This window comes from Scyliorhinus torazame, chromosome 14, assembly GCF_047496885.1.
Source record: "Scyliorhinus torazame isolate Kashiwa2021f chromosome 14, sScyTor2.1, whole genome shotgun sequence".
Classification (NCBI taxonomy): Eukaryota; Metazoa; Chordata; class Chondrichthyes; order Carcharhiniformes; family Scyliorhinidae; genus Scyliorhinus; species Scyliorhinus torazame.
The window spans coordinates 21,595,833-21,622,432 of NC_092720.1; the positions used below are offsets into that span (position 1 = coordinate 21,595,833).

At 48.8% G+C, this 26,600-nt stretch overlaps 1 protein-coding gene across 3 annotated transcripts in view; it reads right to left on the reverse strand.

Moving 5' to 3' along the window:
* Positions 1-412: 412 nt before the first annotated feature.
* LOC140389571 (P2Y purinoceptor 1-like) overlaps positions 413-26,600 on the reverse strand; it is a 50,322-nt gene continuing 24,134 nt past the window's right edge. For all 3 annotated transcript variants that reach the window (XM_072473804.1, XM_072473803.1, XM_072473802.1), the window contains one exon: positions 413-3,374. In XM_072473804.1, coding sequence (XP_072329905.1) covers positions 2,229-3,329 — 1,101 coding nt within the window. In that variant the 5' untranslated portion in view covers positions 3,330-3,374 and the 3' untranslated portion in view covers positions 413-2,228. The remainder of the gene's footprint in view (positions 3,375-26,600) is intronic.

The following is a 26,600-nucleotide window of genomic DNA, read 5'->3' on the forward strand; positions in this document are numbered from 1 at the left end:
TTTTTTTTTTAAAAAGCCGACTTCTTATTTCTTAATGCTTTGTTCTGTTTTCACCTGCACTAGCAACAATCCTTCGAGGAATGAAAGATTTTTAATTCCTGAAAAATAAATACTGTCATCACTTTTTTCAAATAGCTCTCTGGGCGAAATATTCAACTCAAGAGAAACTGCCAGAGGCAAAGATATGGAGGACAGCATCAGACATTCATGAAAGAAGCATGTAGAGTCTGCAGGCCGATACAGGGCTGAACACCTGATGAGTCTTTACGGCACAGAACGAGGCCATTCGGCCTATTGAGTTGTCGCTGGAGACTACAATTTTAAACCTCAAGTGTCGACATCAAAGTGTTAATTGAAGCTGTAACATCTCGACTGTTTCAGTGCCTTGAATGTACGTAACAATACATAAACCTTTTTCCTTCTCTAGCTTTATTGTTGCACTCCATGTTCAGATAGCACAGGGTTGCCAAACCTCCAGTATTGTCTTGGAGGCTCCAGGAATTAGCTAATAATCTCCTGGGCACAGCTACAAGCAAAACCCCAGGAGATAAACCAATGGGACCTTTAGAAAAGATGCTCTTTTCACATTTTTTGAACACTTCCGTTGATAGTTTTGACAACTTTGGAGATGAAGGCTAGGGTTTTCCACTCCTACCAGAGGCAGGCACGGTTGTGAGTGGGACGGGAACATTTGGAGAGTGGACAAATCTTTCTTTGCTGCCCGTAATGATGCCCGCCACTGGAGGGAGCAGAAAATCCCACACAAAGAGAAAATGGCTGCTTGACTTAGGGGAAAGAATCAGCCAGTCAGGTATCAGGTAATAAAGAGTCTGTTGGCTTTCCAATGGGAAGGGGGGGGGGGCTCCACGAGGATTGATGTGTTGGGTGGCTAATGGCAGGGGTTGTTGGTGCCGATTACAGGAAGGCGCCTGACCAGAATTGTCAAACCGAGGGACTGGCGGTAAGTGAAGAGATGTAGGACAGCCGCCATTATAAACTCTCCTGCATGTGTCAGCCGTGACTACTTTCATTGCATTTGATGGAACTGAAAATCGGGTGGGCCTTACAGCTGGTAGTCAACTCTAAACTTCCAACTTAACGCCAAAGTCCAAACTCGAGTCTTTTATATTAAAAAAAAAAATCAGGTCCCCCCCCCCCCAAATGACCTCTAAATGAAGATTAAATTTCAAAAATTCCTGTTGAAGAACCTGCATTGCAATTAGTTAGGAAGCAGATTCAGGGGTCACTTGCATGTCAGGATAACTCTCATGAGCTAGCAGCACGGTTCAATTCCCGTACCAGCCTCCCCGAACAGGCGCCGGAATGTGGTGACTAGGGGCTTTTCACAGTAACTTCATTTGAAGCCTACTTGTGACAATAAGCGATTTTCATTGTTTCATTTCATGAGAAATATCTGGAAGCGCTTGAGCTCAGGGTAATTTTGCGCGTAAGATTGTATTCCAGATGCCGGCCAAGTCATTTTGGCCGGGAGGGGCAGTAGGGAGCTGTGAGTAACTTCCTCAATGGGACAGTCATCCCAGGGCTTGGTATTCCGCCTCTGTTTTGATTTCAGAACAGCGCTGAGATACTGAACAAACAATTGTTTTTTCTTTATTTGTTCAATGGGATTTTGGCACCGCTGGAGAGACTGGCATTTATTGCCCAACTCTTAAAGCAATTCAGAGTCAACCACATTGCTGTGGGTCTGGAGTCACGTGTCGGCCAGACCGGGGAAGGACGGCAGATTTCCTTCCCTCAAGGACATTAGTGAACCAGAAGGGTTTTTACAACAATCGACAATGGTTTCATGGTCATCACAAGACTTTTAATTCCAGATTTTTATTGAATTCAAATTCCACCAAATGCCCGCGGGATTCGAACCCATGTTCCCAGAGGATTACCCTGGGTCTCTGGATTACTGGTCCAGGGACAATATCACTGTGCCACCACCTATCCTAATGTGTGCATAGGAAAGAGATAATGGAACAAAATAAATGTTTTTCCAAAGGATGAAAAAAAATTCCTGCCCTGAACTCGAAATTTCAGATTCAACTGTGTTTGATTTGGCAGATAAGCAGCTAAGTTTGCACTCAACGCACAAACTTATAACTGTTGGTTGCTTCACTCTTCATTCATTTCCTATAACAGACCATTCTCAAAAACAATTCTTACTGTACCTTCAAAGCATAAAAGAAAATGCCATAACATGCACCGACGCAAATGTAATTTCAGAGAGAGGTGTCTCCGTTTTGTGAAATGTTCGATACGGCTTGAAGTGGACTATCTTCACTCCGAAACTGGAGGTTGCTCTCGCCGCGTCGTGACATGATCCTAGTGGCTGCCGTAGTGAACCTCCTCCTGAAAGTATCTCCTGCCAGAAAATACAGGATTGGGTCCACACAGCTATTGAGGCTGGCGAGACCCCTGGTCACCTGATAGGTGGCGTAGACTCGCCTGTTCCAGTCGCACGTTTCTGCCCCCTGGTAATAAAGTCGCGACTGAAGATTTAGGTTCTTCATCACATGGAAGGGGAGGTAGGCGACGGCAAAGACCGCCAGCACAATGATGACTAGACGCACAGATTTACCCCGGAGAGGCGTCCTCATGTCGTTGCATATTAACGCCTTCACGATAAATCCGTAACAGACCAAGATGGTGGCGAAGGGGACACAGAAACCAAAGAAGGTAGTGAGCATGCTGTAAATGAAATAAGTCTTTAGGAGATCTTTAGATGTCGTATCGTAGCATGTCATTGTTTTATTTTTCCTTAGCCCTGTTCGGGAGAAGTACAGAATTGGTGCAATGCCGGCCATCACTATAACCCACACGCACACGCACACAATGGTGGACGATTTCTTCTTCAACCTGCCCAGCGACTTTATGGGGTGGACCACCCCCATATACCTGTGGACACTGATGCAGGTGAGGAACAAGATGCTGCCATACAGGTTAACATGGAAAATAAACCTTTGCAGTTTGCACATGACCTCCCCAAAGATCCAGTCGGTCTTGTTGAAGTAATAAAATATTAAAACCGGCAAGGAGAAGACGTAGAAGAGGTCGGCCAGGACGAGGTTAAACATGTACACGGTGATGCTACTCCAAGGCCTCATGTAGAAGATGAACATCCAGAGAGCAACACTGTTTCCGATGAATCCAGTGACAAACACAATAATATACATGATGGGCAGATAGTAGAACTGGAAACTCTTGTTCAAGGAGCAGGTTTTGTTGATGCTCGCATTCAGGTCACTGGTCAAATTTGAAAAATTAGATAATGCCTCCTGCATTGTATCAAACTCAAGGTCCCCAAACTCAAGGTCTTCCATCTGGCATCAACAGGATGGCTCACGTTCTTTCAAGAAACAGAACATCTGAAAAAAAAACAATCGAGGTTTACATTTGCATAATCCTTACTAAGCAATTATGAATCGTTAATGCTTTTTTTTAATCATCAGGAAAGTAATCTCATTCTACCAAAACTCTGGCAAAGGTAAATAAAATGGAGACTTGCGTTCCTTCTGATAACGTTTTTAGGATGTCCCTAAATCTGCAATGAATTACTTCTTGAACTGATGTCATGCAGGTAAGCATGACAGCAAGGGCGCGCACAGCAAGGCCCTGGAGACATAACAACAACTTGCATTTATTTAGCCCCTTTAATCTCCCAAGGCGTTTCACGGCAGCGTTACGAAATGAACAAAGGCTTGATTTGGTGGCCATCATTTTGCGATCACTTTGAGGGCTTGCGCCCAACCTCGCTGGCAATTGGGTAAGAATACGTGGGTACGTGTCCTGACATTATCCCACACTGGAGCAATATTACAGTCGGTGGGGATGCACGGGACTCGACTGCACACCTGCTGACAATATAACTATCCACAAAGTTAATTAAAATGTGAATTTACCGAAATTGTACGCAGCCCGTGCGATTTTGCACTCACAGCATGTGCAAAACAGACAGGCAGATAATCTGTTTATTCAGTTGTGCCTTCCAAGGGCGGAAGGAAATGGGTCTGGAGCATTGCCATTGTGAGCAGTGAGTTGAAGAGAAAGTTTGCTGCTGGCCATTTTGTGAAATTTGACAGTGTTAGCTCTTGTTTTCACTTCAGGCATTGCACCACGAGTGCTCACTCCAGCTCTCATTTCTGTCTCCAGAGGCTGCTGGAGGATTTACACCGCGTGGACTCATCCGGTCACCAGACAGCCTTTTGTTTCTCTGCTAATGGGAGTTGTTTACTCCACCGGTGGGTCCTCCTCCTCTGAGGAAGAGAGGGACAGAAGGGAGAGGTCAAGTGTTCACAGGCAGGATCCCAAGGAGCGACCTATGGGAGGAGAGGTGAAGACGCAGGGTGGGATGGAGCCAGCAGGGAGTCAATGACCGTCGGAGACAGAGAAGATGCCACTATCCTGCTGCCAGAATGTACAGTCAATCATTCAGTCACCTCAACGAATCTGCGGTTCCGTGCTGAGGGAGGCTCTGCCTCTCCAGGGACACGGTGACATCTATATGTCAGGCAATTGGACTAGAGATCGCCTCCAACCTTATGGTGGCCACCCCATACCAGTAGCTCTAAAGGTCACAGTAACTCTCAATGTCTATGCCTTTGGCTCAGGGTTCAGTAGGGGGTCTGTGTGGAGTGTTCCAATCTGCTGCCCACAATTGTGCTAAGCTGATCACTGATGCTCAGGAGGGTCACGATATTTGTCATTACCGGATGGCCGAGTCCAGCCAGGCCGAGCGAGCCGGAGGCTTCGCAGAGTTTGCAGGGCCCCCCCACATCCAGGGCACCATCAACTGCACCTATGCTGCCACCAAGGTGCCAGCGAGTGGGCAGAAAGAGCTTCCTCCCTATGACCATGCAGATCACAAGATGCAGATTCTGCAGGTCCGTGCAGGGAACTCTTGACAGATCCCATGGTACGTCCTCCGACACTCACAGGTGCCAGGTCGTTTGTGGCTCCAGGGAAGTTGTACAGATGGCTCCTGGGTGACCAAGGTTATCAATTGAAAAGGTGGCTCATGACGCCACTCCAGTGCCCAAGGACAGACGTGGAGGAGGGGTACAACAGGAGTCATACCTCCACAAGGGCGATGACAGAGAGAAACAACGGACTGCAGAAGATGAGATTCAGATGCCTGAGCAATTCAGGGGGAGCACTGTAATATCCTCCACAGAGTGAGTCTCTCATCGCCATTGCATGCTGCGCCGTGGCAAAGACGTCCCGCTGGAGGATGAGGAAATCGAGGCAGCTCCACAGGCTGAAAATTACGGCTCCGATGGTGGATCAGAAGAGGAGCCCAGGGAACAACATGTTGAGGACATGGACGAATCTTCAGGGAGGCATGAACACCAGGGAGGCCTTGGTTTAATGCACCATTAGCTAGGCAGCCAAGGCACTGTCTCCACGTCATGCCAAGGACAATGCCTCCTCACCAGACATCTGCAAATACCCACTCCCACTGATGGCTGGGCACCTTTCAGAGAGACTGGGTGCTTCATCCATCTCTCACATCGACAGTGACCTGCTGACACCCTGACTGATTTCCTGGCGCTGCCTCTCCACGAGAGTCGCCACGTTCTCAATGGAGGAGGCTGTGCATTTGGAGCTCAGGTCAACACAGTGTTCACACTCCGCATGCACCCCTCCGTGACAGAGAGCACAGCACGCAAACTCTCAGGAATCTCTGCCAGACGTTCCCAGGCATCCCACTGGACAACCAGCATCCGCTGTCCAATGGGTCACTCCAGAAGCTCATCATCTGCCTCGGACTCAGCAAGAACAAAGAACAAAGAAAAGTACTGCACAGGAACAGGCCCTTCGGCCCTCCAAGCCCGTGCTGACCATGCTGCCCGTCTAAACTAAAATCTTCTACACTTCCTGGGTCCGTATCCCTCTATTCCCATCCTATTCATTCATGTATTTGTCAAGATGCCCCTTAAATGTCACTATTGTCCCTGCTTCCACCACCTCCTCCGGCAGCGAGTTCCAGGCACCCACTACCCTCTGTGTAAAAATCCTGCCTCGTACATCTCCTCTAAACCTTGCCCCTCGCACGTTAAACCTATGCGCCCTAGTAATTCACCCCTCTACCCTGGGAAAAAGCCTCTGACTATCCAAAGGTTGGAGATCAGGTCCTGGTCTCCAACTGTCTTCCGGCCGCCAGTGCCCGGGATACCCTCTGCTTCCACCAGCTCCTCGTGCGAGTGCAATGTAGTCTTACCACTGTGAACTGCCACTGTAGCTGGTGGTCTAATGCACACTGAGGTGCTTTATCTGCGCTGGTGCCTGCTTCCGAAAGAGGGTGTGATGTGAGTGCACCTGACGGGCTTGGTTCTCCAGAGCAAGGCGTGGGTTGAAGCGAGCGAAGGGCCTGGTCTTTCTGCGGGGGATGAAAGTACACGCTCACCCACCATCTTGTGGAACAGGCCTGAGAAATACTGAGTAGGGGTACGACCTTCGATCCGCTCCGGTAACCCCGCAGTACAACATATTGCCATATGGATCTGTTTTCCAGTCGTCCAGGGTAGAAGTTAATGTCCTGTTCTCCTTAATCAAAGTGGCAATGCCGGACTCCAAGGAGGTGATCCTATCACAATGGTCAAACAATGCAGTCTCCATGCCCTTGATTGTGGCTCCTTGTGCTCCGATGGTCTGGCTGCTGATCTCGAGAACTGAGCGATTAGGGGCCAAGGCCTCCTCAATTGATCTTTCAAGATTCACAGCCAAGCTTTGTTGGTAGGTTTTGCTGAGTGCTTCAGCCATTAGTGGAGTGGCTGAAGAAAAAGCTGCCGTCACCATCTTGGAACTGTGGGAGGCTTCAGAGTCTGAGTCTGTCGTCGGAATTCGGACCGATTATTTTCCCGCTTTGCCTCTCTTGGATATCCCAAAGATGAGGGAACTCTATACTGATAACTTTAGCCTTATTTTGGTAAATTAAAGACCCGTGGCGCATTTAATCATGGCCCCGGTTCACTGTCCGTGTGGAGTTTGCACATTCTCCCCATGTCTGTGTGGGTCCCACCACCACCAGCCGAAGATGCGCAGGGTAGGTGGATTGGCCACGCTAAATTGCCCCTTAATTGGAATTTAAAAAAAAAAGACCTTTGGTGCTGGGAAAAAGGGTAACAAGATCAGGGGCTGGATCCTGCGATTTGGAGATGATGTCCTGGCGCTGGCGTGGGAACGGTGGTGTTTTACCGATCGGCTCTCCCCTAACTGTGACGGCGCTGGACTCAGTCCGTCGAGTTCCCCCCCGCCCCCCCCCCCAAAATAACATGAGAGACCCATGCCATCGGGAACTTGGCCGGTCGGGGGTGAAGCATCGGGGGGGGGGCTCAAGTAATGTCCTGAGGATGTCCATACGGCGTGTTTTGGAGGGGGCGGTGCATCGCAGACGCAATGCCGGCCCCATTTTCGGCGCCACCGTAGATTCTCCGGCCCATCGCCGAACGCAATTTCGGGGTCGGTGACCGGAGAATCCCACCCAGGTTTCCTGCGGGATCCACCTCGTGTGTGTCTTCTCCTCACGTTGCGCCACTGGCCTTGGTCTAAGCTGACACTTTAGTACAGTACCGAGGGAATGAAACATTGAACTGAAGTACACCTGCCATTGCAGATGGTGCAAAAGGTGGCAGCTTTTGGAGAAAAACAGGGATTTGGGGCAGCAATTCACCCTCAACTGTTATCGACCTGATATGTTAACTCTGTTTCTCTCTCCTGCCTTATCTGTTGAATAATTCCAGCATTTTCTGTTTTTTATTTCCGATTTCGAGCAGTCACGTCATACTGTTACTGAAATAATCTATGCATTTATTTCCATTCTGTTTGTGATCTCTTGCCATGCACAACTGGTCGCTGTGTCTGGTGACATTAAAACCATGACTACACATCACAATCACGTATGATCTCATTGGTTGTGAGTCATTCTGGAATGTCCTGAGGAAATGACCACACATTGTCAAAATCCACGTTCTTCCTTCTCAATGAATATTCTTGTATCTGAAGCGAGGTTACTCTGACAGCGAGATACCTTCCCAGAGTGAACTGGCAGAGCACACGCGCAGATGTCCAAAAGATAAGAATCATAGAATTTACCGTGCAGAAGGAGGCCATTCGGCCCATCGAGTCTGCACCGGCCCTTGCACCCTACTTAAGCCCATATCTCCAAATAACGCTGTGACCCAGTAACCCCACCCACTCTTTTTGGACACTAACGGCAATTTAGCATGGCCAATTCACCTAATCTGCATATCTTTGCACTATGGGAAGAAACTGGAGCACCCGGGAATCGAACCTGGGACCCTGGAGCTGTGAGGCAACAGTGCCAACCACTATGCTACCGTGCCGCCCGTAGGCACCTTTTCAAGTCATCGTCACAGTAACCTCCTTATTATTCGATCACACACAAACTATAAATGGTTTCAGCGTCTTTTGTGGGCGGTGCCGCAGTGGTTAGCACTGCTGTCTCACAGCGCCAGGGACCCGGGTTCAATTTTGACCTCAGGTTACTGTCTGTGTGGAGTTTGCATGTTCTCCCCATGTCTGCGTGGGTTTTCTCTGGATGCTCCGGTTTCTTCCCGCAGTCCAAAGATGTGCAGGCGAGGTGGATTGGTCATGCTAAATTGCCCCTTAAGTGTCCAGCTGTTCGGTGGGGTTACAGGGATAAGGTGGGGGATTAGGCCTAGGAAGGGTGGTCTCTTGTGGGCTTGGTGCGGAATCGATAGGCTAAATGGCCCCTCCTGCTTCTGCAGGGATTCTAAGATCCTATGATGGAGGAATCTGTTGCGGGATTATCCATAGAATCCTGACAGTGTAGAAGGAGGCAATTTGGTCGATCGAGTCTGCACCGACCCTGCAAAAGAACACTCTGCCCAGGCCCACTCGCCCTGCCCTATCCCTATAGCACCACGCATTGATCATGGCCAATTCAGCTAACCTGCACATCTTTGGACTATGGGAAGAAACAGGAGCACTGGGAGGAAACCTACGCGGGCAAAGGGAAACGCCACACAGATGACCACCCAAGGCCGGAATCAAACCTGGGTCCCTGGCGCTGAGACAGCAGTGCTAACCACTGTGCCACCATGCTGAAAATCTGAAACAGAAACAGAAGATGCTCAAAAAGCTCAGCAGGTCTGTGGAGAGAGAAAAGAGAGTTAAGGGGCTGGATTCACCGATTTTGAGGCTATGTCCCCAAGCCGGCGTGGGAACGGTGGCGTTTTACGGCAAGAGAATTGGCGTAAAATGGCCACCGATCCTCCGTTTGGCTGGGGGCTAACATCAAGGCAGCATAGAGCACCCGGTTCTAGCTGCCGATATGGCCCGGAGAATTGCCGAGTCCGTGGCTGCGCATGCGCACGGTGGCGGCCTGCAGTGGCCGCGCCGTGCTACATATCGGCAGCCGCTCAGGGATCCGGTCAGAGAAATAGTCCCTCCCTTTGGCCAACTGGCGTGCCCGGACCACCCCCCCCCCCCCCCCACCCCACAGCCACCACGCCGAGTTCCCGACTGATGAGACCACACGCGACGAACGCCGTCAGGAACTAGGCCGGTCGGGGGGGCTGAGCATCGGGGGTGAGCAGGCCTCAGGCAATGTCCTGAGGCCGTCGATAGGCCGCTTTGGAGTATCGTGAAAGTGGCACCGCCCCCGATTTGGTCGTCAACTTTGATTCTCTGGCCGATCGCCGAACGCGAATTCGTCGTCGGCGACCGGAGAATCCAGCCCAAGGTTTCAAATCCGTATGGCTCTTCTACAGAGTTAAAGAGAGGGAGGAATGTGATGGATTATAAGAAGGGGTGAAACAGCGGGAGCAGAGCAGAAGGTCAGTGATTGATGGGGGCTAGTTCATGTTGTTGTTGCTGGTGCTTGCTGGAGCGTCGGCAGCTACACCACCTCTGTCCTTCTTCTGGAAACATCAGGGGCTGGATTCTTTGCCCTGCCGTGCCACATTTATGCCCCGACCCGCCGGCGGGATTCTCCGTTACGTCGGCCTGGCAATGGGGTTTCTCCGTTACGCCGCCTGGTCAATGGGGTTTCCCATTGTGGGGCAGCCCCACGCCGTCGGGAAACCCCCGGCCTGCCGGCAAAATGAAGAATCACGCCGGCGGAGTATCCCGCCCAAGAAGTTGCAAGTTTGACGAAGGTGGCCCTCAAAAAACACTGAAGCAAATTTCACGTGGGCTGGTTGGCTGCGGCGTTTTCCCAAGAGAGGTGGTCCATAATGCAGAATCTTGCAACGCCCTTTACGTTGGGGTGTCTTTCTATCGTTTGCACTGACCGCCTTGTGTCGTTAGCCCTGAGACAGTTCCCCACTGAAGATCGGGAAATATAAGACAAGCATTCTATAGACTCTGGAAGAGTTCCATTTGATTGTTGAGTAGCTAATGTAACCCCACTTTTTAAAAAGGAGGGAGAGAAAACAGGGAATTATAGGCCGCTTCAGTGGGGAAAATGCTGGAGTCAATTATTAAGGATGAAATAACTGAGCATTTGGAAAGTGGGAACAGGATCGATCCAAGTCAGCATGGATTCACTAAAGGGAAATCATGCTTGACAAATCTTCTGGAATTTTTTGAGGATGTGACCAGTAGAGTGGACCAGTGGAGTTGTGTATCTGGACTTTCAAAAGGCTTTTGACAAGGTCCCACACAAGAGATTAGTGAGCAAAGTTAAGGCCCATGGTATTGGGGGTAATGTATTGATGTGAATTAAGAACTGGTTGGCAGACAGGGAACAGAGAGTGGAAATAAACGGGTCCTTTTCAGAGTGGCAGGCAGTGACTAGTGCGATACCACAGGGTTCGTTGCCGAGACCCCAGCTGTTCACAATATATATTAATGATTTGGACGAAGGAATTGCAAGCAATATCTCCAAATTTGCAGAGGACACTCAGATGGGTGGCAGTGAGTGCTTTGAGAAGGATGCAAAGAGGCTGCAGGGTGACTTGGACAGGCTGGCTGAGTGGGCAAATGCAATATAATGTGGCTAAATATGAGGTTATCCACTTTGGTGGCAAAAACAGGAAGGCAGGTTATTTTCTGATTGGTGGCAGTTTAGGAAAAGGGGAAGTGCAACGAGACCTGGGTGCCATGGTGGAACAGTCGCTGAAGGTCGGCAGGTACAGCAGGCGGTGAGGAAAGCTAATGGCATGCTGGCCTTCATAGCGAGAGGATTTGAGTACAGGAGTAGGGATGGCTTGCTGCAGTTATACAGGGCCTTGGTGAGGCCACACCTTGATTAATGTGTACATTTTTGGTCTCCTAGTCTGAGGAAGGACATTCTTGCTATAGACGGGGTCCAGCGAAGGTTCACCAGACTAATTCCCGGGATGGCAGGACTGACATATGAAGAAAGACTGGATGGACTGAGCTTGTACTCACTGGAGTTTAGAAGAATGAGAGGGGATCTCATAGAAACATATAAAATCCTGATGGGTCTGGACAGGCTAGATGCGGGAAGCATGTTCCCGATGTTGGGGACACAAGAGCTATGGGGCACAGCCTAAGAATAAGATGTAAGCCATTCGAAGAGCTGAATGGTCTACTCCTGCACCTAATTTCTATGAAATGAAATGAAATGAAAATCGCTTATTGTCACGAGTAGGCTTCAATTAAGTTACTGTGAAAAGCCCCTAGTCGCCACATTCCGGCACCTGTTCGGGGAGGCTGGTACGGGAATTGAACCATGCTGCTGGCCTGCCTTGGTCTGCTTTAAAAGCCAGCGATTTAGCCCAGTGAGCTAAACCAGCCCCTGTTTCTATGAAACATCCACAGTCTAAACACTGGCATCTCTTTGACTATGTGCCTGTCAGGCAGAAGAAAAGGACTTCATTAAGATACTCATGTCATGCAAAGAGTTGGCTGCCGGACAGAAGGGCACTTGATCCGCACGAAACTGACTCTAAACATTCAGCCAAAATATCATAAATCACCTGCCAGGCCGTGGTGTAGTGTCAAATTTTGAGGCGTGGAAACTCTCAGAAAATGTGTTGACCATATCATCACAATATCTCCTATTATGGTGTTTTTCTATGTATTAATCATTTGAGTTCCCAAATGTCAGTAAAACTATGCTTTTTAAGTGAAACATTTAAGTGTTGGTAGACATTTTATTTCAAACAATGTGGTACTTTGAATCATTAATCTTCAACATAACTAGAATGTCATTGTGAAACAATTTAATTCCAGCCTGTTAAAACATGAATTACAAGAGACTTTACTTAGTTCTGTGTGGATGGTATTTGGAGGTAACACTGCTTTTCTTGACTTATATCAATAACCTGGACCTGGGTGTACAGGGCACAATCTCAAAATTTGAAGGTGATGCAAGACTTGTGAACAATCATACTCTTGGCCCCCCACAGGTAGCATTCACTCAACATGGTCCCCACGCTGACCGCCTCTGTGTCGGCAGTCACATAACCCCACGTGGTTCATATCATAGAACCATAGAATTTACAGTGCAGAAGGACTGTAAAAAGACAGGGCACTGTCAGGGTGGCACTGAGGGGCAATGCCAGGGGCACTGACAGAGTGGCACTGTGAGGGGCAATACCAGGGGGCACTGTCAGGGTGGCACAGTGAGGGGCAATACCAGGGGGCACTGTCAGGGTGGCACAGTGAGGGACAATACCAGGGGGCACTGTCAGGGTGGCACAGTGAGGGGCAATGCCAGGGGGCACAGTGAGGGGCAATACCAGGGCAATACCAGGGGGCACTGTCAGGGTGGCACAGTGAGGGGCAATACCAGGGGGCACTGTCAGGGTGGCAGTGATGGCCAATACCAGGGGGCACTGTCAGGTGGCACAGTGAGGGGCAATGCCAGGGGGCACTGTCAAGGTGGCACAGTGAGGGGCAATGCCAGGGGGCACTGTCAGGGTGGCACAGTGAGGGGCAATGCCAGGGAGCACTGTCAGGGTGGGACAGTGAGGAGCAATGCCAGGGGGCACTGTCAGGGTGGCACAGCGAGGGGCAATACCAGGGGGCACTGTCAGGGTGGCACAGTGAGGGGCAATGCCAGGGGGCAGTCAGGGTGGCAGTGATGGCCAATACCAGGGGGCACTGTCAGGGTGGCACAGTGAGGGGCAATGCCAGGGGGCACTGTCAGGGTGGCACAGTGAGGGGCAATACCAGGGGGCAGTCAGGGTGGCAGTGATGGCCAATACCAGGGGGCACTGTCAGGGTGGCACAGTGAGGGGCAATGCCAGGGGGCACTGTCAGGGTGGCACAGTGAGGGGCAATGCCAGGAGGCAGTGCTGGAGGGTGTGCCACGGGCGAGCTCCATTGTGGGGGGTTCCCCTTGTCCGTGTGTGAAGGGTTTGTATTTTCTATATCGGAGATCGGCACGTCCGTATTCCGAACTCGGGGTCCCTGGTTGCCGGCTTCGTCCGGCTCCACCCCGCCGTGTGACGGCCTGAGCCGTGCCCCCAGACTTTATTTTTTCAAAGTGTTTAAGAATATGGCGGGAAACGCCGGCGGTGCAGCTGGCGAGCAACAAACTGCTTTCAGCGCCGGGGTCAACCCTTTGAAGAAATTCCGGAATATTCTGCTGTAAAATCAACTCTGAATTCTTATTGAATATTCGTTATGAAATATGATAAAAGTGTTCGATGTAAAATTAAGTTGAAAACCTGGTCTATCTGCAAAGTCCGCGATTTCAAAACCAATTGTTTCCATCACTCTTGTCACGCCAGACACGGGTTCCTGGCACAAAGACCATTTTAAAAACTGGCTTTAACAAAGAAGCGTCAAGAATATCTGCAAAGTCCCACTTTGCTTTTACTCACTTTTCAAGCCACAAAATCCACAAATATATGTGTTATTTCAAAGTGTGCTTACTTTAAAAAAAAAAATTTACAATTAAGGGACAATTTAGCGTGGCCAATCCACCTACCCCGTACATCTTTTTGGGTTGTGGGGGTGAGATCCACGCAGACACGGAGAGGATGTGCAAACTCCACACGGACAGTGACCCGGGGCCGAGATCGAACCTGGGACCTTGGTGCCATGATGCAGCAGTGCTAACCACTGCGCCACCGTGCCACCCCAAAGTGTATTTACAAATATACATTAAAAGAATATGGTCACACTAATCATAAATTACCGGGTCACTGCGTGTTTCAATGATAAACATGGTGGTAAATAGAAGGGAGGGGTTGTCATGGTTAACATATTTTAGAGTACCCAATTCATTTTTCCAATTAAGGGGCAATTTAGCATGGCCAATCCACTTACCCTGCACATCTTTGGGTTGTGGGGGGAATGTGTAAAGTCCACACAGACAGTGACCCAGAGCCGGGATCGAACCTGGGACCTCGGCGCGGTGAGACTGCAGTGCTACCACTGTGCCACCATGCTGCCCTATGGTTGAGGACAGTGCTGGAATCGTGGCTCTGATTTTTATGCAGCTTAAACCAGTCTGAGTTTCCAGATCTTGTAGCCCAGCGATCAGAAGGGTGGACTTCCTCAGTGCCGGGCAGGAGAAGCATCTTGGGTGGCAACCCGTTAGGAGGACTTGAGGCGAGCCATGAATGGGGGTCAGGCGCAGCTCCCAAAATTAAGAATCAATGCCCCTGCCCCTCAGCTGTATTTGAACCGTGTGTCTTAAAGCCTTCCAGTAACAAAATAGCAGCTTCCTGAGCAGTGCCCTGTCAGCACTATACCCCTTGACGCTACACACGATCAAAACTAGACATCAGACAAGTCAAGAACCCTACTATTGACACCAGGTTGGGTGGGGGGGGGGGGGGGGGGAGGAGGAGGAGCCGTGAGGAGGATGCAGAAATCCCTCTATGTGATTTGGATAAGTTGAATGAGTGGGCAAATGAATGGCATGTGGTCTAATTTGGAGAAATGTGAGGCTGTCCACTTTGGTAACAAAAACGAGAAGGCAGACTGTTATCTGAATGGCCATAAATTAGGAGAGGGGAATGTGCAACGAGACCTGGGTATCCTTGTGTACCAGTCACTGAAGGTAGGCATGCAGGTACAGTAGGCAGTAAAAAAGGCAAAAATGGTATGTTGACTTTCATAGTGAGAAAATTCAAGCACAGGAGCAGGTTTTGCTGCAATTGTGGCTTGGTGAGGCCACACCTGGAATATTGTGTGCAGTTTGAGAACAAAGAACAATACAGCACAGGAACAGGCCCTTCGGTACTCCAAGCCTGCGCCGATCACGTGTCCAATCTAGACCAACCGCCTGTATCCTTCTATACCCCGTCTGTTGATGTGCCTATCCAGATAAGTCTTAAAGGTCGCTAACGTACCTGCCTCAGCCACCTCATTTGGCAATGCATTCCAGGCATATCTGTGTAAAAAACTTGCCCCGCACATATCCACTGATCCTTTCCCCCTCACCTTGAACTTGTGCCCCTTGTAATTGTCATTTCCGCCATGGGAAAATCCTCCAACTCTTCACCATATCTATACCCCTAATAATTTTATAAACTTCTATCAGGTCGCCCCTCAGCCTCCGTCTCTCTCGGGGGAACAATCCCAGTTTATTCAATCTCTCCTCATAGCTAATACCCTCCCTACCAGGTAACATCCTAGTAAACCATTTCTGTACTCTCTCCAAAGCCTCCATATCCTTCTGCTAGTGTGGTGACCAGAATTTGACACAGTATTCCAAACGTGGCCTAGCCAACGTTCTATATAACCTGTCTCCTTATCTGAGAAAGGATGTTCTTGCTCTGGAGGAAGTGCAGAGAAGGTTTACCAGATTGATTCCTGGGATGGCAAGACTGACTTATGAGGAGAGATTGAGTCAGTTTGGATTGTATTCACTGGAGTTCAGAAGACTGAGGGAGGAGGTCCCACAGACCTATAAACATTCGATATTTTTAATTATAAATTTAGGGTACCCAATTAATTTTTTCCAATTAAGGGGCAATTTAGCGTGGAACAATCCACCTAGTGTGCACATTTTTGGGTTGTGGGGGTGAGGCCATGCAAACACGGGGAGAAGTGAACCAGGGTCGGGATTGAACTTGAGACCTCGGCATCATGAGGCAGCAGTGCTACCCCCTGCGCCACCGTGCTGCCCTGAAACCTGTAACATTCTAACAGGACTAGCCGGGGTAGGTGCAAGAAGGATGTTACCGATGGTGGGGGAGTCCAGTACCAGTGGTGACAGGCTGAGGATAGGAGGTACACCGTTTGAGACAGAGATGAGGAGAATTCTCTTCACCCAGAGAGTGGTGAGCCTGTGGAATTTGTTATTTGGGTAAATAGACTAAAAGGTAGAGAGGTAGAAGAACGGTGGGAGATATTTTCAGGAACAATAAAAAATGTTCAACAAAATTACATTCCATTGAAAAAAAAACAGAAACTCACCAAGAAAGACGTATCTGTGGTTCACTCAGCAAGTTAAGGGGAATATTAGATTGAGTCAAAGGCTTACAATCTTGCAAAAAAATAGCAGCAATTCGGAGTGGGAGTGTTTCAGAAACCAGCAATGATTACACAAAAAAGTAGAATGAGAGTAAACGAGCCAGAAATATAAAGAACTGTTTGTAAGTGCTTTTATGAGGATATAAAAGGGTAAACAATCGCTAAAATAAACGCTGGTCCCTTGGCAGAGGCAGGAAAAGTTATCATCCGGAATGAAGAAATGGCAGCAACATTGAAGAAATATTTTTTGTGTCTATCTTCACAGTAGAAGACATGAGTTTTATACCACATATTAACAGTGACCTAGGGACTACAAAAGTGAGGAAATTAAAGTAATTCATGTCGGAGAGACAAGGTATTGGAGAAATGTATGTGATTAAGATCTGACTACCCCTGGGGCCTGATGGCCAACACCATAGGGATGTAAAAGAAATAGTTTCAGAGAGTTTGGATGCATTAGATCCGGGCCGGGATTCTTCAATCTCCGATGCCAAAATCGCGTTCGCCGATCAGCCGGAGAATCCACGTTGGCGCCGAAATCTGGGGCGGCGCGGCTTTTGTGATGCTCCGCCCCCTCCAAAACGACATACTCGCAGAGTATGCCGCACGCCATCGGGATGGCCTCACGGCGTTACCTGAGGCCCTCCCCCTGATGCTCCGCCCCCAATGGGCGAGTTGCCGATGCTGTGGGGCGCGTGTGGTATTTGTTTTCGGGAGCTTGGCATGGCGGCTGTGGACTAAGTCCAGCACTGCCACAGTCGGGGGGGGGGGGTGGGGAGAGGGGGAGGAGGGGGGAAGCCGGGGCGGGGGGGGGGGGGGGAGCCGACCAGTGGAAAGGGGGGACTTTGGCAGGGGCTGGGGGCACTGGTGGGGAGTGGCCTGGGGTGGCGAGCCTGGCCAAAGGGGGGCAGTATTCGGCAGGCCGGGACCGCGCGTGGCCAGCGCCATGTTGCACGGTGGCCGCGCTGTGCTCATGCGCAGCCATGGACCCAGCAATTCTCCGTCCGTATCCACAGCTAGAGCCGGGTCCTCTACACTGTGTCCCAAATGGAGAATCCAGTCATGATTTTTCCCAAATTCCTTAGGTTCAGAAACAGTGGCATTAGATTGGATGTTGGCAAATGTTACATCACTTTTCAAGAAAGGAGAGAGAGAAAACAGTGAACTACATGCCGGTTATCCCAGCATCAGTGTTGGGAAAATGCTGGAATTTATTATGAAGGAAGCCTTAACATTGCACCTTAAAAAGCAATGCATTATTAAAACAAGCCAACAAATTTTACTCTCAGGAAATCCTGTTTGACAAATGTATTTGAGTTTTCTGAGGGTGCATCTCGTAAGGGGAAGTAAAGGGGAACCAATGGATGTTGCACACCTGGGTTTCCAAAAGGCCTTCACTAAGGTGCTACACAAATGGTGAGAACATAGAACATAGAACATAGAACAATACAGTGCAGTACAGGCCCTTCGGCCCACGATGTTGCACCGAAACAAAAGCCATCTAACCTACACTATGCCATTATCATCCATATGTTTATCCAATAAACTTTTAAATGCCCCCAATGTTGGCGAGTTCACTACTGTAGCAGGTAGGGCATTCCACGGCCTCACTACTCTTTGCGTAAAGAACCCACCTCTGACCTCTGTCCTATATCTATTACCCCTCAGTTTAAAGCTATGTCCCCTCGTGCCAGCCATATCCATCCGCGGGAGAAGGCTCTCACTGTCCACCCTATCCAACCCCCTGATCATTTTGTATGCCTCTATTAAGTCTCCTCTTAACCTTCTTCTCTCCAACGAAAACAACCTCAAGTCCATCAGCCTTTCCTCATAAGATTTTCCCTCCATACCAGGCAACATCCTGGTAAATCTCCTCTGCACCCGCTCCAAAGCCTCCACGTCCTTCCTATAATGCGGTGACCAGAACTGTACGCAATACTCCAAATGAGGCCATACCAGAGTTCTGTACAGCTGCAACATGACCTCCCGACTCCGGAACTCAATCCCTCTACCAATAAAGGCCAACACTCCATAGGCCTTCTTCACAACCCTATCAACCTGGGTGGCAACTTTCAGGGATCTATGTACATGGACACCTAGATCCCTCTGCTCATCCACACTTTCAAGAACTTTACCATTAGCCAAATATTCCGCATTCCTGTTATTCCTTCCAAAGTGAATCACCTCACACTTCTCTACATTAAACTCCATTTGCCACCTCTCAGCCCAGCTCTGCAGCTTATCTATATCCCTCTGTAACCTGCTACATCCTTCCACACTATCGACAACACCACCGACTTTAGTATCGTCTGCAAATTTACTCACCCACCCTTCTGCGCCTTCCTCTAGGTCATTGATAAAAATGACAAACAGCAACGGCCCCAGAACAGATCCTTGTGGTACTCCACTTGTGACTGTACTCCATTCTGAATATTTCCCATCAACCACCACCCTCTGTCTTCTTTCAGCTAGCCAATTTCTGATCCACATCTCTAAATCACCCTCAATCCCCAGCCTCCGTATTTTTTGCAATAGCCTACCGTGGGGAACCTTATCAAACGCTTTGCTGAAATCCATATACACCACATCAACTGCTCTACCCTCGTCTACCTGTTCAGTCACCTTCTCAAAGAACTCAATAAGGTTTGTGAGGCATGACCTACCCTTCACAAAGCCATGCTGACTATCCCCGATCATATTATTCCTATCTAGATGATTATAAATCTTGTCTCTTATAATCCCCTCCAAGACTTTACCCACTACAGACGTGAGGCTCACCGGTCTATAGTTGCCGGGGTTGTCTCTGCTCCCCTTTTTGAACAAAGGGACCACATTTGCTATCCTCCAGTCCTCTGGCACTATTCCTGTAGCCAATGATGACATAAAAATCAAAGCCAATGGTCCAGCAATCTCTTCCCTGGCCTCCCAGAGAATCCTAGGATAAATCCCATCAGGTCCCGGGGACTTATCTATTTTCAGCCTGTCCAGAATTGCCAACACCTCTTCCCTACGTACCTCAATGCCATCTATTCTATTAGCCTGGGGCTCAGCATTCTCCTCCACAACATTATCTTTTTCCTGAGTGAATACTGACGAAAAATATTCATTTAGTATCTCGCCTATCTCTTCAGACTCCACACACAATTTCCCATCCCTGTCCTTGACTGGTCCTACTCTTTCCCTCGTCATTCGCTTATTCCTGACATACCTACAGAAAGCTTTTGGGTTTTCCTTGATCCTTCCTGCCAAATACTTCTCATGTCCCCTCCTTGCTCGTCTTAGCTCTCTCTTTAGATCCTTCCTCGCTACCTTGTAACTATCCATCGCCCCAACCGAAACTTCACACCTCATCTTCACATAGGCCTCCTTCTTCCTCTTAACAAGAGATTCCACTTCCTTGGTAAACCACGGTTCCCTCGCTCGACGCCTTCCTCCCTGTCTGACCGGTACATACTTATCAAGAACACGCAGTAGCTGATCCTTGAACAAGCCCCACTTATCCAGTGTGCCCAACACTTGCAGCCTACTTCTCCACCTTATCCCCCCCAAGTCACGTCTAATGGCATCATAATTGCCCTTCCCCCAGCTATAACTCTTGCCCTGCGGTGTATACTTATCCCTTTCCATCATTAACGTAAACGTCACCGAATTGTGGTCACTGTCCCCAAAGTGCTCTCCTACCTCCAAATCCAACACCTGGCCTGGTTCATTACCCAAAACCAAATCCAACGTGGCCTCGCCTCTTGTTGGCCTGTCAACATATTGTTTCAGGAAACCCTCCTGCACACACTGTACAAAAAACGACCCATCTATTGTACTCAAACTATATCTTTTCCAGTCAATATTTGGAAAGTTAAAGTCTCCCATAATAACTACCCTGTTTCTTTCGCTCTTATCCAGAATCATCTTCGCCATCCTTTCCTCTACATCCCTAGAACTATTAGGAGGCCTATAAAAAACTCCCAACAGGGTGACCTCTCCTTTCCTGTTTCTAACTTCAGCCCATACTACCTCGGAAGAAGAGTCCCCATCTAGCATCCTCTCCGCCACCGTAATACTGCTCTTGACTAGCAGCGCCACACCTCCCCCTCTTTTGCCTCCTTCTCTGAGCTTACTAAAACACCTAAACCCCGGAACCTGCAACATCCATTCCTGTCCCTGCTCTATCCATGTCTCCGAAATGGCCACAACATCGAAGTCCCAGGTACCAACCCATGCTGCCAGTTCCCCTACCTTGTTTCGTATACTCCTGGCATTGAAGTAGACACACTTCAAACCACCTACCTGAACACTGGCCCCCTCCTGCGACGTCAAATCTGTGCTCCTGACCTCTATACTCTCATTCTCCCTTACCCTAAAACTACAATCCAGGTTCCCATGCCCCTGCTGCATTAGTTTAAACCCCCCCAAAGAGCACTAACAAATCTCCCCCCCAGGATATTTGTGCCCCTCAGGTTCAGATGTAGACCATCCTGTCTATAGAGGTCCCACCTTCCCCAGAAAGAGCCCCAGTTATCCAGAAATCTGAATCCCTCCCGCCTGCACCATCCCTGTAGCCACGTGTTTAAATGCTCTCTCTCCCTATTTCTCATCTCACTATCACGTGGCACGGGCAACAACCCAGAGATAACAACTCTGTTTGTTCTAGTTCTGAGCTTCCATCCTAGCTCCCTGAAAGCCTGCCTGACATCCTTGTCCCCTTTCCTACCTATGTCGTTAGTGCCAATGTGGACCACGACTTGGGGCTGCTCCCCCTCCCCCCTAAGGACCCGGAAAACACGATCCGAGACATCACGTACCCTTGCACCTGGGAGGAAACATACCAAACGTGAGTCTCTCACGCTCCCACAAAATCTCCTATCTGTGCCCCTGACTATCGAGTCCCCAATTACTAATGCTCTGCTCCTCTCCCCCTTCCCTTCTGAGCAACAGGGACAGACTCCGTGCCAGAGGCCCGTACCCCATGGCTTACCCCTGGTAAGTCCCCCCCCCACAAGTATCCAAAGCGGTATACTTGTTTCTCAGGGGAACGACCGCAGGGGATCCCTGCACTGACTGCTTTTTCCCAGTCCCTCTTACAGTTACCCACCTATCTCCAATCTTTGGTGTAACTAATTCCCTGAAGCTGCTATCTATGACCCCTTCTGCCTCCCGAATGATCCGAAGTTCTTCCAACTCCAGCTCCAGTTCCCTAACTCGGTCTTGGAGGAGCTGGAGATGGCAGCACTTCCTGCAGGTAAAATCAGCAGGGACACTAACTGCATCCCTCACCTCAAACATCCTGCAGGAGGAACATTGCACTCCCTTCCCTGCCATTCCTCTAACTTTCTACCAAGATCTGGCTAACAACTAAATTAAATTTTTTTATAAAAAATAATAATAATATAATAAAATATGGTACTTCCCTCACACCAATGGGTTTTATTATTAGGTTAGAGGAGGAGGGCGGGTGGGAGACACTACACGTGTAGTGTCTCGGGTTTCCTCTCCACCAGAATTTATTGGTGAGGGTCTTCCCAGACGTCCGCGGGTCGACTTCCTGTTCCCGCCTAAAACACTAATTTAAAAAAAAAAAATTCTCAGCTCCTGCTGAAATTGACTAACCACGCAGCTCCACTCCCGCCAAAATCGACTGGCCTGCCCCTGCAAAGACAAGTGCTTTTAAAGGACAGACTTACCTCCCAGCAACCACTTCCGCACTGCTCCCGCTGAAACTGACTCACCAGCTGTTCTCCCGCCGAAATCGACTGGCCTGCCCCTGCAAAGACAAGTGCTTTTAAAGGACAGACTTACCTCCCAGCAACCACTTCCGCACTGCTCCCGCTGAAACTGACTCACCAGCTGTTCTCACGCCGAAATCGACTGGCCTGCCCCTGCAAAGACAAGTGCTTTTAAAGGACAGACTTACCTCCCAGCAACCACTTCCGCACTGCTCCCGCTGAAACTGACTCACCAGCTGTTCTCACGCCGAAATCGACTGGCCTGCCCCTGCAAAGACAAGTGCTTTTAAAGGACAGACTTACCTCCCAGTAACCACTTCCGCACTGCTCCCGCTGAAACTGACTCACCAGCTGTTCTCCTGCCGAAATCGACTGGCCTGCCCCTGCAAAGACAAGTGCTTTTAAAGGACAGACTTACCTCCCAGCAACCACTTCCGCACTGCTCCCGCTGAAACTGACTCACCAGCTGTTCTCACGCCGAAATCGACTGGCCTGCCCCTGCAAAGACAAGTGCTTTTAAAGGACAGACTTACCTCCCAGCAACCACTTCCGCACTGCTCCCGCTGAAACTGACTCACCAGCTGTTCTCCCGCCGAAATCGACTGGCCTGCCCCTGCAAAGACAAGTGCTTTTAAAGGACAGACTTACCTCCCAGCAACCACTTCCGCACTGCTCCCGCTGAAACTGACTCACCAGCTGTTCTCCTGCCGAAATCGACTCGGAATTGACACCAATGTTCAGTCATCGGTTGATAAGCAAAATAAGGGCTCATGATGTTGTGGGTGATATATTGGCACGGATAGAAGTCAGATTAACAGACAGGAAGCAGAAAGCGGACATAAACAGGGCAATTTTAAGTTGGCAGAAAGTGAATAATGGAATGGTGCAAGGATCAGTGTTATTTACAACCTACATTCATGACTTAAGTTAAGGGACAGAGAGTAATGTACCTAAGTTTGCTGATGATACAAAGCTAGATGAAAGGCCAGCTGTGGGTAGGACACGGGAATTGACAGGTTGCATGAGTAGGCAACAAGATGGCAGATGGACTATAATATAGGTTAATATATAGGATAATATATGGAGTATAATGTATGTTAATATATGGAGTATAATATAGGGAAGTGTGCAGTTGTTCATTTTGGTCGCATGAGTAGAAAAGCAGAATATTTTTTAAACAGTGATGAACTAGTAAGTGTTAAAGTTCAGAGAGACTTGGGTGTGCTTGCACAAGGAATACAGAAAGTTGTCATGCAAGTACAGCGAGCAATTCGGAAGGGAAATGGCATGTTGACTTTTATTGCAAGACAATTGGAATCTAGCAATAAATAAGTCTTGCTACAATTATACAGTGTTTTGGGGAGACCACTACATCTGGAGTTGTGTGTGTAATTTTGGTCTCCACGTTTAAGATAGGGACATAGGAGGGCAGCCCGGTGGCGCAGTGGTTTAACATTGCGGCCTCACAGCGCCGAGGTCCCAGGTTCGATTCCGGCTCTGGGTCACTGTCCGTGTGGAGTTTGCACATTCTCCCCGTGTTTGCATGGGTCTCACTTGCACAACCCAAAAAATGTGCAAGCTAGGCGGATTGGCCACGCTAAATTGCCCCTTAATTGGAAAAAATGAATTGGGTACTCCAAATTTTTTTTAAAAGATAGGGACATAGGAGCAGGAGTAGGCCATTTGAGTCTGCTCCGCCATTCAATGAAATGATAGTGTGTCTCAACTCCACTCTAATGTCTCCCCCCCCCCCCCCCCCCCCCCCCATAATCCTTGACTGCCTCATCCATCAAAAAACTGTCGACCTCTGCCTTGAATAAATGTAATCACTCAGTCTCCACTGCTTTCTGGGGAACAGAATTTCATACACGAACGACCAAGAACAAGAAGTATTTGTATTGGGTGCAGTACTGCAAAGATTCACTACTTAGTCCCTTGGGTGAGGGGTTAGTCCAGGAAAGTGGAATTGACACCAATGTTCAGTCATGATAATATTTTTTTAAGGTTAATTTATACAGGATGTGGGCTTCGCTGGCGAGGCCAACAATTGTTTCCCATCCCTAATTGCCCTTGAGAAGTGGCGGTGAGCTGATTTCTTGAACCGCTGCTGTCCATGTGGTGTAGGTACTCCCCCAGTGCTGTTGGGGTGGGTGTTCCAGGATTTTGACCCAGTGACAGTGAAGGAATGGCGATGCATTTCCAAGCAGGATCATGAGTGACTTGGAGGGGAACTTCCAAGGTAGTGGTGTTCCCAGGTATCCGCTGTCTTTGTCCTTTTAGATGGTAAGTATGGAAGGTAGTGGCTAAAGAGCCTTGGTGAGTTCCTGCAGTGCATCTTGTAGATGGTGATGTCTTGGGTGTCCTGGATCCATGGAACACATACAGGTCACCAACACTTGAAATAATGCAACATTATTTTATTGAATCATTAACTGTTTAACATACTCTGACTGTGGGTTAACATGATACTAGCTTTAACTAAAGACCTTTGCCTTGTCCTAACCAGTCGATGCACTCAGCACATGGTGAATGCCTGTGTTACAGGCTGTGAGCTCTGTCCTCCTAGCTAGCTGCAACTCGAATGAACGGGAACTCTGATGCCCCCTGTCTTTATAGTCCATGTGCTCTCACTGGTGATTGGCTGCGGTGTTGTGTGTGTTGATTGGTCCCACTGTGGGTCCATCAGTGTGTGTCTGCACCATGATATACTGGTGTGTATTATGACAGATGGTACACACGGCTGCTACTGTGCGTCGGTGTTGGAGGGAGTGAATGTTTGTGGAAGGGGTGCCAATCAAGCGGGCTGCTTTGTCCTGGGTGGTGTCGGGCTTCTTGAGTGTTGTTAGAGCTGCACTCATCCAGGCAAGTGAGGAGTATTCCATCACGCTCCTGACTTGTGTCTTGTAGGCGGTGGACAGGCTTTGGGGGGGGTCAGATGTGTTACCCGCCGCAGAATTCCCAGCCACTAACCTGCTCTAGTCGCCACAATATTCATATGACTAGTCCAGTTCAGTTTCTGCTCAATGGTAATTGAGTGGTGGAGCAGCCTCAAGGGAGCATTCTTGGGGCTTAGTGGCATTTTACATTATAATGGTGACCATACAGCTTAAAATCTGTGACGTGCTTTCGGACATGTTGGAATCCTGAAAAGTGCTGTAGAAATGCCAGATTTTCTTTCTATATTTTCACTGGTAGAATGAAGTAAAATTGTCCTGAAGTACTTGTTCCAAGTTACAAATAACCATTGTGCCTTGTATAATTGGAATCAGAATCGAGAGAGAAAAATAAAACTCTCTTTTCTTCTCGAAAGACAGTTGAACGGCACAAAGCCTCAGCAAGAGCCCTTGCGGATAAATGGTTTGCTTTCAATAAAGGCTACTTTTGAGCTGCTAAAAGTGTTTTCAGTTCCTGCCATGAGGTAGCAGGGGAGGGGAGCAAGCAGATGTTAAAAAAGTTAATTCTTGTTTGCAGCCAAGTGTCACAATGCATGTAGCAATCCACAGCCTCGGCCTTGCGAGCACTGTTGTTTCTGCAGTCCAAACAATATGTTTACCGGCCATGGTGACAACAATTTCTCTGCTCATTTATGTGTAGCAACTTCATAACTGAAAATGTAGGCACGGGTCTCGAGGCGGTGTTAACATTGCTGCCTTTCTGATTGAATGATGAAGTGAGGCTCAGTTTTCTTGTTGGCATGGCTATTCAAAAATCGCATGATGCTATTCACGAGCAGAGGATCCTCCTGATATCTTCGCTGACAATTCTCCCACAACAAAAATCAAATGATCAAGTTTCTATGTTGCAAACTTTGCCTAAAGAAGCATCAATGACTGTGCTTCAAAACAAATTCACTCGTTCCACCTGGCTTTTTGAGACAAGCTAAAGACGTGACATGAAGCTGTGCATATGACAATTACTTCTCCAATGTGCGCGACTAATATTGCTGCTTATTGAACTGATAAGTGAAAAACAAAATGGGGTGAAGAGTTGGCTTGTAGGTTTGGGTAATATATAGGGAGGGAGCTGGAGAAAGGGATAACGCAAGGAACTGGAGCAGAAGGGCAGCACGGTAGCACAAGTGGTTAGCACTGTGGCTTCACAGCGCCAGGGTCCCAGGTTCAATTCCCTGCTGGGTCACTGTCTGTGCGGAGTCTGCACGTTCTCCCCGTGTCTGCGTGGGTTTCCTCCGGGTGCTCCGGTTTCCTCCCACAGTCCAAAGATGTGCAGGTTAGGTGGATTGGCCATGATAAATTGCCCTTAGTGTCCAAAATTGGGTTATGGGGATAGGGTGGATGTGTTGACCTTGGGTAGGGTGCTCTTTCCAAGAGCCTGTGCAGACTCGATGGGCCGAATGGCCATGATATATTGCCCTTAGTGACCAAAATGGTTAGGAGGGGTTACTGGGTTACAGGGATAGGGTGGAGGTGAGGGCTTAAGTGAGTCGTGCAGACTCGATGGGCCGAATGGACGCCTTCTGCACTGTAT